The sequence below is a fragment of the Phasianus colchicus genome, chromosome 2, assembly GCF_987193195.1.
Source record: "Phasianus colchicus chromosome 2, bPhaCol1.hap1.1, whole genome shotgun sequence".
Lineage (NCBI taxonomy): Eukaryota > Metazoa > Chordata > Aves > Galliformes > Phasianidae > Phasianus > Phasianus colchicus.
Window position 1 is genome coordinate 89,795,967 of NC_143437.1, and position 20,448 is coordinate 89,816,414.

Consider the following 20,448-nt stretch of genomic DNA (forward strand, 5'->3'; position numbering starts at 1 on the left):
TTTTTATGACGGAGAAATGGAACTGACATCATCTACCTGGACTTGTGCAAAGCATTTGACACTGTCTTGCATGACATCCTGGTCACCAAATTGGAGAAAAATAGATTTAATGGATGGAGCACTCACTGGATAATGAACTGGTTGAATGGTTGCACTCAGAGAACAACAGTCAACAGCTCAGTGTCCAAGCGTACACCGGTAATAAGTGGCGTTCCTCAAGGATTGATGTAGGGAATGGTGTTATTTAACATCTTTGTAGGTGACATGGACAGTAGGATGGAGTGCACCTTCACTTCACTTCATCTGCACTTGGTGCAGTTGACACCAAGTTGAGTGGTGCGGTCAACACCCTAGAGGAAAGGGATGCCATCTACAGGGAACTGGACAGTCTTGAGAGGTGGGACCATGCCAACTTCATGAAGTCCAATGAGGCCAAGTGCAAGGTCCTGCACCTGGGTCAGGCAATCCCAATACAGGTAGAAAATGGCTTGAGAGCAGCCGTGAGGAGAAGGATTTGGGAGTGTCAGTTGGTGAAAGACTCAACCTGAGCTTGCAGCCCAGAAGGCCAACTATATCCTGGACTGCATCAAGAGAAGCAGGACCAGGTCACAGGAGGTGATTCTGCCCCTCTACTCAGCTCTTGTGAGATCCCAGCTGGAGTACTGCATCCAGTTCTGGAGCCCCCAACACAAGAAGGACATGGGGCTGTTGGAGCAGGTCCAGTGGAGCTTCTAGTTTTTCAAGAATATTAATTATTCATTATAATTTCTCTGATTAATTCACTACAATTCTCTGATTAAATTTGGATATGAACAAAGGACAGGGCAGAGATCTATCCATAGGAAAGCATCTTGTTTCTAAGGTGGTGAATTTATGTTTCTGATGACTGGAATTAATATATTCTAGTTTAGTCAACTAAAAACTTGACTTAAATTGCTTAAATTAATAAGCAGGTTATCTGGATCATTCCTGTGATCAGTAGTAAGATGCAGTCTTCTGCAGCAAATGTTTCATCCTATCTTGAGAAAAGTATTTAACATAGGGAGGAGTATGTTTCTTCTTTATTGGCTGTGAATGGAGACTGCATAGTAGATCTTTGGCCTTATAACAGATCTTTTGGAAAGCTCAGTTTGTTCATATCAGTGGTAAGGAGAACTCCATCTAAAGACAATAAATTTTCACTTTGAATCATACTTAAAAGGCTTTTATTTCTGGAAAAGAAAATGTGTTAGGCAGAAGATTGGCAGCCACAGCTACAGTCTTGTTTAATTCTTGAAAAATAATCTAAGACTTAATTCTCTTTTTCTTTGCAGTTTCAACATGGAGCCCAGTTATGATTTTCTACATATTTATGAAGGGGAAGATTCCAACAGTCCTCTAATTGGCAGTTTTCAAGGCTCACAGGCTCCTGAAAGAATAGAGAGCAGTGGTAACAGTCTGTTTCTGGCTTTTCGCAGTGATGCTTCTGTTGGAATGTCAGGATTTGCTATTGATTATAAAGGTATTGTTCTTATCCTAATCTGTGGTAACATATGAAAGGAAAGAAATGTTAATTAGATTTACTGAGACTCAAATCTGTTTAATTCTAGATGTATTCATATTGAACTGATAGCCTTTTATATAAACACAGGTTATAAAAACAGTTTTCTGTAAACATGTTGAGGAACACAAACACAGAAGTCCTTTTTCATGAAATCTTTCACATTACTATGTGCATTTTCAGCTTCCAGGAGAAAGAAGAAAAAAAAAAAAAAAAAAAAAAGGAGATACACATAAAAAGTAGCATTTGCAAAAAGAATTGTCTCACCTAATTGCAAGACATGACTGTTGGTGTTTCTTCGCTGATTCATACCAATAAACTTTCCTTTCCACATTGCTTTAGAATCTGCATATGTGTCTGTTGAATAACTATTGCAGGAGACCCTTTGGATTTTTGTTTTCAGGGAAGAATAGGGAGAACGGTAATTGCTTCCTGCCAGAGAATAGGTTATATTTTCTTTTAATTAAAGACATGCACACATAAACACACAAGTTAAAAGCTGGTTTGTCTCTGGTCCAGATGCTGTCTTTGACTTAATTGTCATCTCTGCATGGATTCAGTCAAGCTGTTTCTCATGTGCAAAGGTGCTGCCTCAGCTTCTTATTCTTGACAGTAGAAGTAAAATATATAATGTACATGTCAAAAATGTAAGAACAACAACAACAACAACAACAAAAACACCACTAAAGAGAACAGAAATGACAATGAAGCAGAGAGAGGTTAAAAAGAAATGTTACAGTATTTTTATATTTATTCTGCATCTTTTATCCATCACTACACATTATTCTGCATATTGGAAAGCATTTTCTTCCCAAAGCACTTGTCACACTGCCATAGATGATGAAATTCTTGTCTGTTTTATTCCTTTCTAAACTTGAAAAAAATATATATTTGTAAAAATAGAATACTTGCATATTTTAGCTTGCTGTGTATTTTCTATTCTCATTGTAGTCTGACTTACATGCCTTTATGCAGTCAAAATGGAAGAAAAAGAAAACGTTATCAAAACAACATATTTTGAAGTTACTATAATAAATAAGCAGTTTGTGCTTAATAATTCCACACTATAATTATGTTAATTAATATTTTCTTAAAAAATATATATTTTTTCATTCCTACTTATTGACTTATATGCCGATCCAGATTGGCTTTTTGAAAATTTCCCTTGAGTATTTTATTTAAAATAGTTGCTATATTAACATTTAATAAAGGAAGGAGACATGGTGTAAATTCTGACTATGAATTGCACTCTTGAACTTTTCAATAAAAAGACTTTGCATCCCATTTGTATTAGGTGCATCCTTCTCTCCTAGAGTTCAATTATTTAGCAAAATAATATTTTCAGAAGTTATCTGACATATTTTTCATAGGTTTTAAACTAACTGAGTTGTATTTAATTCATTGTTAAGAAAATGTATGACATCAACAGTATAATAATACTGATATTGTTTTTGTTTATTTACTTAGCATTCTAGCCCTTAACCCTACCATTTTTTAAGATCATCTCAATCATACACTTTAAACAAAATCATTTCTAATATACATTTTTCTCCTTTCTTTCTCTTTTCTTTGTATTTTAATATGCCTTATGAATGAAATAACCTTGTTAACATCAATGTCAACACTCACTTTGATTTAAAGATTTCATAAATATTAGGTAATTCCAGAAAGTAACATCTGTGATTACTTCACTACCCGCAAAGCTCCAGCTACTAGGTGTTCTTAAGTATAATAAATAAAGTAAGAGCATACTTTAAAATTTTTACTTATTTCATAGTATGACAGCTTTCTAACCAGATCTTACTGATACTGAGTATCAGTACAGATACTGAGTTTGGTTTAAAAATATCATAGTATTAAGGTGTGGATTCTAGAAATTACATTTTTTTCTGCACTACTATACTTCATGGAAGTCATTGAACCTTTGGGCAGTTCTGCTAACAATAGGTGGAAAAAAAATGATGCAGACTAGGTCTTTATGATTTTCTTGTCCACATAGCGAATTTTATGCAAATATTCATGATTTTGTAAACATATGGAAATGGAAAAATGACTGACTGGAAACAAAGCCATGAAATATATATATATATATATATTAAGCTGAAAATGTATATAGATTTATTTTCATTCACTTTAACAGAAAAGCCACGGGAAGCTTGTTTTGATCCTGGAAACATCATGAATGGAACAAGAATTGGAACAGACTTTAAGCTTGGTTCAACTATTACTTACCAATGTGACTCTGGATATAAAATTATTGATCCTTCAACTATTACATGTGTAATTGGTGCAGATGGAAAGCCAGCATGGAACAGAGCACTGCCATCTTGTAATGGTACCTACCATTATCTTACCATTTCTCTTGTCTCCTTAGTATTACTGAGAGTGTATTACTTGTGTTTTTGGTACAGTGGCACATGCAGTTCTTTGGGAGATAGAATTAGAGACATTGATGGTTGTATGTAGCAGAGATAGGTAAAATCTAATGCAGGTTCTTAGTTGATGTCCTTCCAGCATGGGCCTGAAAATACAGAAGACATTACATACAGAGATATATAAATATACATACATACACACACACATCCACATATAATCTAAACTTGTCTTTTAAGATGCAAGCAGAATATTTACAGAATTATGGATTATGTCAATTTAAGGATGTGATGATTTCAGCTGGAATAGAATGAATCTTCATGGTAGCTGGCATGGTGCCATTTTAGATTTCTTATTAAAATAATATTTATAACATTCTGATGTTTTAGTTATTACTGGGCAGTGTTTACACTAAGTCAGTGACTTTTCTACTTCTCATACTGCCTGCAAGCAAGGAGTCTGGGCATGCAGAAAAATCAGGGAAGGAACACAACAAGAAGAACTGGCTCAACCATATCAAAGAGATTTTCTACAAAATATGGAGTCAACCATGTTCAACCATGAAAACTGGGGAGCTGACTGAGGAGTCTATTTCTCAGAGACTGGGCATTGATTGACTAGTGGAGAGCAATTGCATTGTGTATCACTCATTTTGTTTCTTCTTTCTTCTTTCTTTTTGTTTGCTTTTCTTTATTTTTTCATCTTTCTTCTTTTCCTCTTTTTCTTTCTTATTAAACTGTCCTTATCTCAATACATGAGTACTTACACTCTTCAGTTTTCTCCCTAATCCCTTTGGGGGGGGATGACACCGAACAGATGGTTGTGTTGTGCTTAGCTGCCTACTGAATGAAGCCACAAAAAGGGAAAGGCATGGAGGCTGTGGAAACAAAATAGGAAAACATGGAATGGAGAACCCAGAATGATGAAGTATGCAACTTTATTTTCAAGCATTTCAGATAAGAGAAATAGGTTAATAGCTGGAAGCTAAGCAGAATTTCCTATAAGGAATGAAATTACTATTTATATTATTATGATCGTACACCTATCATTACTGTATATGCCTATCATTAGTATACTTTTCTATTATTACTATTACACCTATTACTAATTAGTATTATTATGATGCACTTGAATTACGTAGTGTCAGTTTGTATGGATTTGATTTAAGATCTGCAGGTGTGGCTCTGAGAGTACAAGTAGGTCTTAATTGCCTTTAGCAGCATCAGCTGGGATCTCCACTCACACCCTCTGCCTAAACGCCCAGGAGATCCACTTAAACTCAGTTCCAGGATTTCACACTCTGACTGACCTATGTTATATGTACTAGGCTTATATTCTGTTTCTTTCTCTGTCTCCTGCATAGTCTTCAAACTGATGCTGTAGTTGTCTCCTGTATGTAACCCTACATATCACTAAAGCTGGAAGAGACCTCCGAAGGTCACCTACTCCAACCCCTTGCTCAAGCAGGTTTACCTGAAGCAGGCTGCCAAGCACTGTGTCCAGTTAGGTTTTGAATATCTAGATAGGTGGAGACTCCACAGCCTTTCTGGGTAATCCATGCTGGCTTTAGAATATGCAAAATATAAGAAAGCATTTGCTTGAGTTCAGACAGAGCTTCATATATGTTTGAACTTATAAAAGCTGCTTTCTGTCCTTGGCACTAGTGTTGATGGGCGCTACTAAGAGTCTGGTTCTTCCTTTGTCATCATTCTCTCAGTTCAGGTATTTATACAGTTTGATGGGATCTCCGCAAAGTTCCTATTTGCTAAGGTAAACAGACCTAGGTTTGTTAGCATTTCCTGCATCTCCAGTTGTTTTAGACCAATCGTTTTTCTAGCATTTCAATGGAATTTCTCCATTAAGTCCATGTATTTATGGTACTGAGGGGGCCAGAACTGGACACAGGAGTGAAAACATGGCCTCATCAGTGCTGAGTAGAGAGGAAAGAGCACTTATGTTGATAAGTGGCAAATACTCTTCTTGGTGCTCTCCCCAAGAGGCTGGTAGCCACTTTTTCCCTGAGCGCACACTGCTGGATCTTGTTCAGCTCTTTGTCTGCCAGAGTCCTTCTCCATAGAGCTGCTTTTTAGGCGATTGGGTCCCAGCCTATACTCGAGCCTCTCCTTTTTCTTCCCCAGCACATGATATGGCATTTCTTTTTGTTAAATTTAATAAGATTCCTATCTGCTCAGTTCTCCAGCCTATCCAAATGCTTCTGCAAGGCAGTGCATCAGCCACTGCTTTCAATTATTTTTTGTCTGCAAACATCCTGAAGGTACCCCGTGTTCAGGTCATTAATGCAGATGTTACTGGCCCTAATATCAGTCCCTGGAGGAATAACACTAGTCAGTGGTCTCCAAGTGGACTTTTTGCCACAGGTCACATTCCCTGGGCTTCACTGTTTGAACATTTTTCAATCCACCTCACTGTCCATGTATCTAGCCTGTAATTAGTCAGCTTGTCTTTGAGGATGTTACGGCAAAGTATCCAAAGTTCTACTGAAGTTAAAGTAAACTACATCCACTGTTTCCCCCTTATCCAAGCTAGTCACATCTCATTAGCTAGCCATCATGTTAGTTAGGTATGAATTCCTCATTGTAAATCCACACTGAGTATTCCTGATTGCTTTGTCTTTCATTTGTCTGGAAATGGTTTACAAGATTAATTGTGCCATGATCTTCCCAGGGATTAAGGTGAGGCTAGCCGAATTCCTGGATAGTCTTTTCATTTCTTGAAGATAGAATGACATTTGCTTTTTTTTCAGACTACAGAAAACTCTTCTGATTTTCATGACATTTCAAAAATAATTGAGAGGGGCCTTCCAATGACATCAGTCAGTTTTCTCAGCACTTGTGGGAGTAGTCTAACAGTCCTGATGAACTTATATATATTCTGTTTAAGTACTCCCTAACCTGGTCTTCTGAAATGGTAATAAAAACACTGAATTGTAACGTAGAACAAAAAAAATGACCTGTGATCCCTCTCCTAAAATAGTACACTTCTCTTATTTTTTGGGCTGTTTGTGTTTGCCAAAAAAAAAAAAAAAAAAAAAAAAAAGAAAGAAAAAAAAATCGCATTTATATAGCAACATTTATTTTCCTTAATTTTATAACCAGAATAAACATCTGTGGGGAAACTCTTAGATCATGGCCTGAAGTGACGATTGAGCACCTGGTAAAGGGGTATGGCTGGTCCAGGAAGCACAGTTGCAATTTACATATGCTTCCCACCTGACCAGAAGGGGTGGATCCAGGGTTCAGTCCCCTTCCCAGGTTCATTTAAAGGCTAGCCTCTGAAGGGAGAACATCTCCTGGATGAAGGCTGTTTCCTTAGAAGTGTTTCATAGCCAGAGACCCTTATCACTAGCTGGATGAGTCAACTGTTTTTTTTTTTTTTCTTTTTTTTTTTTTCCCCTACGTATGTGATTGTAGGTATTCCTAATGATGCTTTGCCTGATATTGTGAGGAACTTGTTTCACTGCTTCATAGGCTAAACAATATCCTATTCCTTAAGAAAGAATTTGCTGCTAAAATAGTATTTTTTATTACACAAGTATGTAAGAGATGAAATTAAAAATAAAATGAAATATATTTGTTTTAATCTTTTAGTTTTTACACCTACAACTGAAGTTCTATGTTGGACAGAAGCATTTCCTAAAATACTTGTATGTTAGCAAAATAGACAGTGATGTCTTATATAGCACTCTTTTTGAGAATTGTACCAAAAATAAGTAAAATACAACATTTTACTTAATGCTGGTTTTCAACCTACTTAAATAATTCTGAACTTTCTTAACAACTAAATAATATATGTAGCTTTCCTTTTGATTTCTTAGAATTGTTCTCTATTTATATGATGTAACTAGTGGAACAAGGGATAGAGGATGAATTAGTTATACGTAGTTCTGAGACGTAACATCAAGTTTCTGCCTCAGTGAATAAAATTCTCATTCCAAGGTGATAATTAGTGTATTGTGATGTCTATTTTAAATTTTCTTGTTATGTCCAAAGAAGCAGAAATTAAGAAGTAAATGATCAGGTATCTTGATGCTCTTACATCTGAATGAAACTATAAACTGGAAAACATGCAGCCCAAATTGTTTAACTTTTATCAGAAAATTAGCATGACATAGGAGTTTTGTTTGTATCTTTGTAAAGATACTGTTTGTATCTTTGCAAAAATAAACGGTATCAAATATGCAGCATTGCATATGCAGTAATGATATTCTAAAATATTGTTAAAAAAGGGAGAATTACCATATCAAATTGAATTAATTGTACTGAAAAGATGGAAAAGAGTTTATACTGATAGAAAGATTGTTTAAAAATTTGGTTTGACCATTAGATGATATAGCCGTTTTTATTCTTTATGCATTCTGATAAGGAAAAAAATAAGTTACTACTCAAAAATAAAGATTTTTCTTTCTGGTTTGAGCTTGGTCTGGCATTTAAAGTAAGCACTGTAGCAGTTTAGATCATGGATGTCCAACTTTTGCCTTGCATGGGCCTCATTGATTGAAGAGGAACTGTCTTGGGCCTCAAGTGCTAAGGTCACTCTGAAAGTAATGCCTCCTTTTATTTCTGCGGAAACTAATGCAAGGAGCACAATAGCGCTTTGATAGAGCAAATTCTCAACTACAAAATGCTGTTTGTCAACACAGTCATTGCTGTTAATTCTGAGCTTTCACCACCAATGAACAAGAGCCTGCATGCTTTGCTCGTTAAAAATCTACAGCAATGGAGGTGACCCACTGTTGCTGTTACTACTGCTGAAATGCACTGCCCACTGCCTTACTGTATTCACAGCAGTGTTTGGTCTCCATAAATATTCAGCAAGCATTGATGAATGTCAGTGGGTGCATTTTTTTCCTGCAAGGAGAAATCAATTTCCACACCTTTGCTTTATACTTGCTTCCATGTCAGATGGCATTTTGTCAGACTGCCCCTCTGCTGCCACCTGTCATATGGCAACAAAATGTAATGGAATATTGCCAGGAAAGTTCAACCTCTATTGGCATACCACCTCTGATTTTGTGGGCAAACACTATTAACTAGGAGGCATTACTTTCAGAACAACCCTCATAAGATATCTGATATAATTCAGGTATATAAGTAAGAAAAGTTGTTTTAATCTTTAATATTTTTTATTTAAACAAAAAGCAGCTAAAAAAAACTAGTGGGACATATGGCCTTATTTTTGTGAAATGAATGCATCAGTATTTGGTTCGGTGTCAGTGGCTGCAGTTCTCAGTGAGTTCTTGAAGTGTTCATCAGAGATTTTTGATGAAATTTTCTTCTGTGCTTCAGCCTTGAAAATAGTCACAAATGTACTTACTGCCAAAAATGATGACATGAATAAGGTGTGATTGTGAAGTATGGAATGTTTTTCTATGATAAAATAGGGTTTGTAAAAGGCACAGTCAGATTTGTGAATTGAATATCTGATTGCTGCTCTACACACTCAGTTTGAAAATACCCAGTAATATCTTTGTGTTGACTGAAAATAGAGCTGAAATGCACAAAACTAAAAAAGATATTTTTTTCTTTTTGCAATCTTGAACCTGAACCATGTTCTCAAATTTCTCAAATTCCTTTGTCAAAAGAAAAAGCAAGGCAGCTTTTTTTTTTTTTTTTCCCCTCCCCTCCTGTTTTGACTGTGTTTAGCCATTGAATCAAAATGCATACAGTTACTTCTAGTACTTGAGTCAGCTCAGCACAGTGCCCTCCCCATGCCCTGGTTGCATCCCAGACTGCATTAATAGTGCATTGATGTTTGGCTGCCGGTGAGCAATGGTTGTGCTCCTGGGGTCAGGCAAGTCTGCTTGGTGGGGCAGAGTAGCAGTGAAGGGCAGATGGTGTGGAGCAGGGGCCAGGCCTTGTTGCCAGGTTGCATGTGGCCTGTGGTCCACAGGTTGGACATGTCTAGTTTAGATCATAATCAAAACTACTGAAATGAAGTGCTGTGTTGTGTTTAATCTTAATCAGTGGGAGGGAAAGCAAAAGACACAGTAGTAGCAACTATATTCATTATACTTAAATCGAGATTTGAAAAGGATAGTCGCCAGTAATGTGAAATAATTTACTGTGGGATCCTGAATCAAATTCTGTGTGATGGGGAAAAATTAAGCAAGCTGACTTCATCGTAAGTACTGAAAAAGGATCAGCTCCATCTCATAGTATTTATTCTTTTTTTTTTTTTTTTAATGGATACAGATGAGAGATAATGTGAAGTATGAAAGAAATACATACAAAAATCTGTGAAGTATTTGTCTTCAAATTAGTTTTACAGAGGAAATAACTGAAGAATTTTAATATGCATATCTACATGTTAGAAAAAGCAAGGCAATTAAAGCATATGTTCACAAAGTGTGGCATTCTGTGCAGGGTGCTGTTAACATATCTGTGTATTTCTCTGAGACCCAAGGTAACTGCATTATGCCACTTACATATGCAGCAGTAACTACTACTGTACTTTTAAAATTGAACTCTTTTATTTCAGTTTTAAAGCAACTTTAATAAAAATTGTATTCTTGGAAAGAGCTATTAAATCAGTCTTTATAAGAGAAACAAACAAGCAAAAAGCACTGAGCTGTTGCTTTGTAATGTAGGTTTTCTTTCATTTTCAGATTGAGCTTATATAGATAGGGATGGATGTAATTCATATAACATTTTTTTTCTGTTTTCTTTCCAGCACCATGTGGAGGACAGTACACAGGATCAGAAGGGGTGGTTCTATCACCAAGTTATCCTCATAATTATACTGCCGGACAGACTTGCCATTATTCAATAACAGTACCTAAAGAATTTGGTAAGAATATGTTCTACTGACTTACCAATCATTAATAATTGTTCTAGAGTTCAGATGTCCTTTATGTGAAATAGTGACTCTAGATTTGAAATAAATTGCAAATTGGCTATCAAAAAAATAAAGAGTTCTCAACTAAGAAATTGATTCTAGAATTTTCACATTAATTTCTCTCTTGGGTGATCAATAGGCAATGTCCACAAATACATTTGCATAGGAGATACTTCCAATAACTACTGTTAAATAATAATAATAATAAAAATGTATTTTAGTGTTCTATCAGAAAAAAAACAACCAAACAACACTTCATATATCACATAAAAGTTGTTTAGTTGTGTTTTAGGGATGGGAGTAACAATATCTTTGCAATTTATATTACAGAAATGTTTAAATACTGTTTTCTTTATTTTAGTTTTGACTGTCTTTCAAGAGAAAGTGAAATTTGATAGAATTTTCTCATCTCATTCAGTGGGTTGTGAAGAAAGTGAATCTTTGGAATCCCCTGAATAGGGCATTCCCTGCTCAGCAGCGATCTCCAGAGCAATGGCTACTAATTGAAATGAGTAAAAGGTTAATAGGAAAAAGAGGAAGAGAGACAGAGAAAAGAGATCCATATTGAGGAGTTCCAGCATTGGCCCGCTGGAATCAGAGAAGGAATGGGTGGGGGTGCAAGTGCTGGTCCTGAGGTCAAGGTTTCAAACCAGTAAAATGCAGACAAAAATCATCCAAAATTCTCTCAGGCATTCTTTTTTGCCTGTTGGATTTGCACTGATGCAGTGTTGTAAACAAGTGAGTTCACAATAACAAGTTTATGAAAAATAAGTTTGTCACAAAAATTTTCTCATGGGAAAGTAGACCTGTTTTTGGACAAAGACAAGCCTTTGATTTGTTGTCATGGCAATGGCCTTGCAGTGCTGAAGATCTACGAAGCATATTGCAGAAAGTCAAAAACTGTTCTTTGCTGGTCTTTTACAGGATTGTAATTCTTTTTTCTTAGAATTGTATAGAATGTGAGAAAATAGCCAGTAGAAGTGAAAGATGCTGGAACATACAAAAGGGATCAATCAAGTTATTTAGCATTATTAGATTTTTGGGGCAATGCTTACAAGGAAATGTTATTAGAACTTTACGTAGTGACAAATTTATCTGATTGCAGACTTGATTGTACAGTGTTTTTGACTAAAATTCTTGATCTCATGTTCTAAGTAAAGGAGGATACTTTGTTCCAGAAGTGTATAGTAAAAGAACAAATGGTAGTAGTCATAAGCTGAGCACAGCAAATTCCACCTGGACATAAAGAAAACATTATTCACCATAGCAGTGATTGAAGTACGGGTAGCTTGGATAAGATTAGGATTCTCAAGTTTTGTCAGTTTCCAAAACTTAACAGAAAAAGGCTTCAACAATTCTGATTTAACTTCTAAGTTAGCCCTGCTTTTAAAAATTCAGAGGTTGGAATACATGTTTAAGAAGAAAAAAAAAATTCAACTTAACAAAAAGTTAGAAAATACTGTCTGATACAAGCTGTACATAAAATGATACATAAGTATCATATGGCAAAGTGCAGAGTTTTGCACCTCGGCTGGAGGAACCCCAGGCATCCATACAGAGGAAGGAGTGGTCCTTGAGAGAGCCCTGTGGAGAAGGACCTGGGGGTCTTGATAGATGAAAAACTTAACATGAGCCAGCAGTGTGCCCTTGCGGCTCGGAAGGTAAATGCTATCCTGGGCTCCATCAAAAGAGGGGTGGCCAGCAGGGACAGGGAGGTGATTGTTCCCCTCTATTCTGCTCTTGTGAGGCCCCATCTGGAATACTGTCTCCATGCGTGGAGCCCCCAGTACAAGAAGGACAGGGAGCTGTTGGAGAGGGTCCAGAGGAGGGCCACGAAGATGATCAGGGGACTGGAGCACCTTCCCTATGAAGGCAGGCTGAGGGAGCTGGGCTTGTTCAGCCTAGAGAAAAGAAGGCTGCGGGGTGACCTCATTGCAGCCTTTCAATATCTAAAGGAAGCCTACAAGCAGGAGGGGAATCAACTCTTTGAAAGGTTTGATAACTGCAGGACTAGGGGAAATGGTTTTAAGTTGAGGGAGGGGAGATTTAGGGGAGATTCTTTACAGAGAGAGTGGTGAGGTACTGGAACAGGCTGCCCAGAGAAGTTGTGGATGCCCTGTCCCTGGAGGTGTTCAAGGCCAGGTTGGATGTGGCCCTGGGCAGCCTGGTCTAGCATTAAATGAGGAGGTTGGTGGCCCTGCGTGTGGCAGGGGGGTTCCAGTTTCATAATCCTTGAGGTCCCTACCAACTCTGGCCATAATTAAAATAATAATAATAATAATAATAATAATAGCACTGTTTCAAAGTTCTATGATTTTATTTTATTTTATTTTTTTAGAGTGAATCTGGAATAGGAGTAACTTTAAAGCAGGTTCCTCCTTTATCCTTATTCTTTATCAAGAAAATATGGATAGCTGCTGTGATTGTAATATTCTTACTGGTTTCATTTTACTGGTTAATTACTTCATGTTTGTATTGCTGATTGATACTTGAATTCATTTGATATTCATTAATAGTTACAACCATTTGATATTTACAAATAAGAAATGTTGTATAATTACTTAATTTATTTTTAATACAATTTAAATTGGTTACAGTTGAGGGTCAAATTGAGGGTAACAGTATGTCAAGTACAGTAATGTGTTGATGTTTTTATTATTTGGTCAGTTTTCTTGTTTTTTTTTAATAAAATGAGAATTAATGAAAACATACAAAAAGTAGCCAATTCAATGTTTAAATCATCTTCCTCATACTAAAGCTGGTTAAGCAACTAATCATGTGTGACAGTAGATGCTCACAAATAATTGCTAAGGTTGTTAATGAAAATTTAGTTGAAAATAAAATCCTTTTTCGATATCTTACTTTCTTATTTTATAGGTACTTACACAATAAGGAATAAGACTTTCTTTTGACTGGAAAGTGCGCTTTTGGGGAGAGTGTTTTAGTTTTTATTTAAAAAATAAGGAAATACTGAAGAGCATGTCAAGTTCATACCACTGAAGTTTAAAGCAATATTTTATAATGATAAATTAAGCTTCTCACCTTGCCTGAAACTTGGAAAAATTAATGGAGGAATCCGTTGATAACTAAGACAAGCAGTAATACCCAATTACATTTGAGTTTAAAAAATAGATTAACTTCTCTTTTCTTCTCTTTCTTTCTCACTGTCTTTATTTTTTTATTATTTTTTATTTTATTTTATTTTATTTTTAAATATAGTTGTGTTTGGACAATTTGCCTATTTCCAAACAGCTCTGAATGATGTGGCAGAATTATTTGATGGAGATAACTCTCAAGCTAGACTTCTTAGTTCACTGTCTGGATCCCATTCAGGTAGGAAATAATGAAAAGAATATATGTTTCTGAATTTTATTTGGGAAAATAATAATAAAGTCAGTAGAAGAAAATCTCAAGGGAAATGGATAAGCTGTCTAAAACTTAGGACTAAGACATTCTTCTGAAACATGTTTTAGGCAAGAACTGATCACTACAATTATCTTCTCTGCCTCTAAACACTTATGTTTTCCAAATGTCTAATTTAAACACAAATTGTTTGTATTCATAAAATGCAATTATCTGGACTCAAACATGCATTTAGACTAAAAAAGACCACCTGTTGTGTTCAGGTAAAAATACCAAAATTTTGACCTTATGAAATGATAATAAAACTTATGCAGATTTCAGCATGGCCAAAATTTCTGTCTCTGCATATTTAATGACTACGTTCATTTCAAGGGAATAATACAAAAATATTTTTGCAGAGTGGTATGTTTTTGTTGTTGTTGTTTTGTTTGTTTGTTTGTTTTTGTTTTGTCATACAGACCTAGTATTTAGGAGAGTTTCTTGTATGTTTCTTGTATTCTTAAAATGTAATTTTAAAATTTTCATTGATTCTTGGTATTCTCTGTGAGTAACTGGGGAAATTCTCCCTTTTAAAGGAGTATATAGTTAAAGGAACATATCTATTCAATTTATAGGAAACATTTTATTATTTGAAACATTCGGCTCATCCTTTTCATATAGTGAATTTTGCTATTTGCCTTGTAAGAGGAGGTAATGTATTTATTTTCAAATTTGTGTAATCATTGGAAATATTTCAACAGCAAAATGCATTTACTTTTAAAATTTGAGAGAACTCATATGCACACCCAATTTTACTGAATTATATATATTTTTAAAAAGTCAAAATTAATGTATATATCCACAGCAGACATTTGAAAACAGTTGAAGGGAGTTTAAACTTGTGATCTGTACTTATTCATCATGCAGTGTGATTTGCATTGCTTTAGAATGGGATTTTATTAACTGAAATTAGTAGAGCTGCAATAATGTAAAACTAAGATAAGTGAAGGAATTGTCAGTGTTACTTAGTCAACTCTCTAAGATATATTTACTAAATTATTTTTCATTTCAGTAGAACTTCTTAAAATTGGTGTTGATATAATTCAACACAAATAAAAATATTTGTCATTTGAAATAGCAACTTTACAGTGTAAAAGTACTTCAATTATTTATGTCGTGTTTCATTAGTAAGCATTTATTATCACTACAGGCATATAGAGAAGGAGAGAAACAAATATTAAACATCTTTATTAGTTATCAATTCAGTATATGAAATTTGAAATGCTTTTATAAATCCTATACTGTAATGTAATATGTGGCCATATTTTTTGTCAAAGCAACTATACAAAGAGTCATAAATTCACTTTCTCTGTTGTTAGTTTTAATTTTTAAGTTATAAACATTACATAAGGATCTGTTGTTACAGTTTTAAAATCCTTTTTACTATTTAATGTGTTTTGGAAAATGAAGTAAACTGTCAGTAACAGAAAAATTTGACCAAGACTTTTTTCTAATGATTTTAGCTCCTAATGCTAGTGACAGACTCCAGAAAAATAACTTCGAGATCTCCTTCCAAGACTTGCAATAAATGTCAGAAAGTTTGTTACTGAATGATCAAGTCTTTTTTATCTGATAAATTTTTAAACCTTCAATGGTGAATTTCATTTTATGCATTCTGATTTACATTTTCTTTAAAGTAAATGGAAAATATAAACTGTATTTTAACAGTATATTTGTTTACATTGTGAAGAGTTTCCATTTGCCTGTTTAATTTGTTTTGTTTCCCTTTATAGGAGAGACATTGCCTTTGGCAACATCTAATCAAATTCTTTTGCGATTCAGTGCTAAGAGTGGGGCATCAGCAAGGGGGTTCCATTTTGTTTACCAAGGTAATGCATGTCTTCTTTTGGTGGAAGATACTGGTACAAGTCTTTCAAAGTGTATAATTCTGAAAACTTCTTAGATCTTAATTATTTATTTGAATAAAAGTGTAGTCTTAACCTTTTTCCAGACATCGGGAACTTTTTCTGAACCAGTAAGAGTAGATTGGCTTCATAATGGCAGCCACCCTTGATTAATCCTCTCTGTTATCATGGATTTGAGTATGGTCCAGACTTTCTCAGGGTTCCATGGTCTATTGGTCCATTAACTGCTGATTGTCATGTCAGACTACGTAGTACATGATATGAACTCTGAAGACAAGGCAAAAAAGGCATTTAATACTTAAATCTTTTCTGTATCATTTATCACTAAGCTGTTCAACCCTCCTTCCTTAAGTATCAACTTAAGGAAATATTAGCATGCCTGACCTGCTGACCTGTAGACATTTCCTCTAATGTCCCTTGTCGGCTTTTTCTCCCCCTGAGCTTTGATTTTCCTTTTTTTTTCTTTCCACTAAGTATCTGAGAAATGCTGTAATTAAACTGATTATTGAATGTATACAGGTTACAGCATGGCCAAAATTTGTCTCTGTGTATTTAATGACTACGTTCATTTCAAGGGGATAATATAAAAATATTTCTGCACAGCTGTATGCTTTTTCTTTTTTTTTTTTTTGTCACACAGACCTAGTATATAGGAGAGTTTCAGTGTAGTTTTAAGATTTTCATTGCTTCTTGATATGCTCTGTGAGTAATTGGGGAAATTCTTCCTTTTATAGTTAAAATAACATAAGTATTCCTGATTTATTGCCAGTCCTTGCTTCCGTTTTTGGTGTGCTCATTTTTTTTGTGTTTAAATAGTTTGGAAAGTTCCACTGATTTTTTTTTAATTAATTCCCACTCTTCCCTCTCAGTGGGATCATTTGTTTCTAGCCTCTCTTATCTCTCTAAAACTATCTCCAGTATTTTGAGGAAAGTTTGCATACTCAATTATTGAATATGCAAAAGTCTGCTCACTTAAATTACAACCTTCTACTAATTTCTTACCTTCATCTTGTGTGGTCCTTACAGCCTACAGTATATCCATCTATACAGCCATCTATATCCATGTATATAAACAGCTTACCTTCATTTGTGAGTGGCGAGCCAGGTTGTAGTTACTTATTTGTCTACTAGAAGTACCTACTAAATCTAGTTAGTATTTTACCTGACTAAAATTAGTAGGGACAAGACCATATAACTTTTTTCATCAAAACATAACGACATATTATATTTATATACATCTTCCAACAGTATTGTGTTAGATGTAAGTAACTAGATTGCTGTGCTCCTGATGGGGCACTTGTTTGTCTATGTTAACAAGAGAAATTGAAAACATGCCACTGAGTAGTGTATGAAATGAGCACTGGAAATGTGACCTAGCAATGTTAATTGCACTTTAGAGTTTAATAAATACTTAAAAATACAACCAGTGAATTTGCCACACAACATTGATTTTTTCCAACAATTTCTGTTTTATAGTCAGATTTTATTATAATAGACACTGAAAATAGGTCCTGCGGTTAGGATGAAAAGATATGTGGTTATCAAAGACTAAATAAAACAGTTAACTAAAAACAGAATATAAATTGCATGCATTTGTACTTGATTTTTGTCCCTGCAAAAAGTTGTCCCACCCAATTTTAGTTACAGTATTAAAAAAGGTTCATTTTCTAGCAAAAACAAGAGAAATTATAACATTTTGGTTTTGGTTTATGCTGACAGGGCACAGACACTAAGCAAAGTCTCAGAGCTTACGCTGTTGTGAGAAAATTTGTTACATTCACCTAAATAGTTATCCCCTAGAAGTACTGTCCATTTCAGTTTTCTCATGACATGAATAAAAATAAAATGTAGTGAGGTACTTATGAAAATCTGAGCTCTGGGTAGGTACATATGGCATAATTTTGTTGAAACAATACAACTGTGCTTCAACATATTTTGTCACTTCTAGTTTGAGTTAATTTGTCTGAAATTACATGCATATTGCTGTAGAACAATAAGTTTCCTGTTGAGCATAATGGTATGCCTCATTTCAGTCACTTGGACTGCACTTATTTTTAATAACTCGAAGAAATAGATTTTAACAAAAGACATAACAAAAGAAATATTCTCTTCAGTGTCAGAAAATAAGTCATGTAAAGCTGCTCTATCTCAAGAAAATTATGAGTTATTTGAATATCCATGTTTTGTACGTGTTTTGAATGATAGCTTCACTTTATTTAATGCACACACATATATATTGCTCAATGAGTTAATGATATTTAATAAAATAATGACTTAGTGATTTTTAATAAAATCTCATTCCAAGGGTTGTTTTCTCTTCTTTCGAAGTGCATGATCACATTTCCACTACTGCCTGATTCCTAGCATTTTAAATGCTCCAGAGAATGACATCCACTCTCACACTGAACAGAATAATCTGGTCTGCAAAGTCAGTCACTTTATTTATCACCCTCTGTTTCAGGTTGACCTTCTTCCCTTCTCACATTTCCACTGGGCTGATTTCAATTTTGTTTCACAGTAGCATGAAACATTTACTAAAAGATGGAGGGTAATTACTGTAGAAAAAAGAATGTCTGATGATGGAGCTTGAAAAGTCTGTGTTGCCAGTGCTATAGGCAAAAGATAGAAGGAAGGCTAGAGGGAGAAACATTATATCTTGAATTATTTCACATTCTGTTTTGAGCTAGCAACAGATGAGATTTAATTCAGATTTAATGGCTTTTGCAATGCCACTTTCTCAAAAACTTCTTTTTAGTTGTATATCTCATTGGCTCATGCAGTTCTTTTTCTCAGATGACCATATTTTCTGGTCTTTCACAAAACAGGTAAAGAGTGTCAGTAATATCAGCCTGAATACCCCTTCTTTCATAATATTAGGGTTGTGTATGTGGAAATGTGATACAAAGAACAATCCATTTAAGACGAATGGATTATTTTGGAGGAGGCACAAGGAAGTGGGTGCCTGATATTATGCTTGTTTTTCTGTTGCAATGTAATCTGAGAAACAGTAGTACATATTTTTATATAGTTTGTGCTGCAGAAATAATGAGGGTTGTTTCCCTGTAAAGCAAGGTAATGAACTTTCTACCTATGCTGTCACTAATGTGTTGTTTTTTTTTTTTTTTAATCCTTATCTCTTTTACTTGCTCCACTATACAGTTACGTGAACTAGTTTATGAGGTCAATAGAGATATTAAAGGAAAGCTAGTAAGAAAACTTACGTACTAGAATAATGAAGAACTATGGGGGAAAGATGAAGGGGAAGAAGAATAAAATAGGGATATAACTTTAACAATTAAATTGACCTCATCTGTGACAAGAATAAAATACTTACCCACATACTTACTGCTGCGTGTAATTGAGGAACAGAGTTATGACTGTTGGAGTTGCCTCAGGGATTGCCACAAAGTATTTTGTTCTGGTTTACAGTGTGTTTTAAGGATATCTGAAACTGTATTGCATTTTGCCACAGGTTTCTTATCTTCTTTATTATTTATTGTTTATTATCTATAATAATATATATCTATAATTAAATCAAAACTCAATTCTAGGAAGATATGTCTGGCTTATATTACATTTCACTGTTGTGACTGAAAAGTACTCTAGGAATGATGCTGAGAGAGAGTCAGAACATTATAGCCCTTTAAGGATGACACATAAGGGGGAGACAAATGGCATGCTAAAATTTTACTTAGCAGACCTTTGTGGAAGGACGTCATGAGCTATTATGTGATGCTCAGATACAACTTCCTCTGAAACTAGCTTAAACAACTATGCCAAACTTCCACCACTAAGAGTAGCATGTCATGCCTAAGCACACAGATATTTAAGACAGTAACAACACCTTAAGGCTGGAGACACTGATGGAGAGGTTGCTAGGAAGTAGGCACTCCATGCCATATGAGCTGCATCTCTAAAGATACTGTAGCCTGTCTCACAATGGGTTGAAAATATTTCTGGGGATTTGTTGTCCTGTGGAAGACTTACTGTGCAGTGGAGTAATGTTTGTGACAAAGTATGGCCATGCTAAGAAAAAAGTGACAGGAACACCTGAAGTGTTCTCACAAGTGAGAACATAAGCAAAATGCAGCAAAGGAAAAGCAAGAGAAAAGAACACATGACTTCAACATCCTGTACTGCTGTCTCGCTCCAATTTATAGGAGGGAGATGAGGTTCTTTTAATCTCTGTATGCCTGGCGTGAGATTAAGAAACAACGGTTCATATGTTAGTCCAACCAGTTTATTATAAATCCTAATCAGGGAGACAGGAAGGGAAGGAGGGCAATAGAAAAGATAGGAAAGAAGCAAGAATTGTGTAAAGCGGGGATAGTCACCACCAGGATCCAGCAGCGGTCCCGTTGCACACCACTTCGAAGGTCCGAGGCAAAAGCAGCAGGGGGCGAGAGCAGCAAC

General features: G+C 35.2%; 1 protein-coding gene across 1 annotated transcript in view; it reads left to right on the forward strand.

Annotated features, from left to right (window-relative positions):
• Positions 1-20,448, forward strand: part of CSMD1 (CUB and Sushi multiple domains 1) — a 1,018,930-nt gene that overhangs the window by 864,546 nt on the left and 133,936 nt on the right. The window contains exons 29-33 of the mRNA XM_031611018.2: positions 1,314-1,501; positions 3,681-3,875; positions 10,604-10,720; positions 13,988-14,101; positions 15,904-15,999. Coding sequence (XP_031466878.1) covers positions 1,314-1,501; positions 3,681-3,875; positions 10,604-10,720; positions 13,988-14,101; positions 15,904-15,999 — 710 coding nt within the window. The remainder of the gene's footprint in view (positions 1-1,313; positions 1,502-3,680; positions 3,876-10,603; positions 10,721-13,987; positions 14,102-15,903; positions 16,000-20,448) is intronic.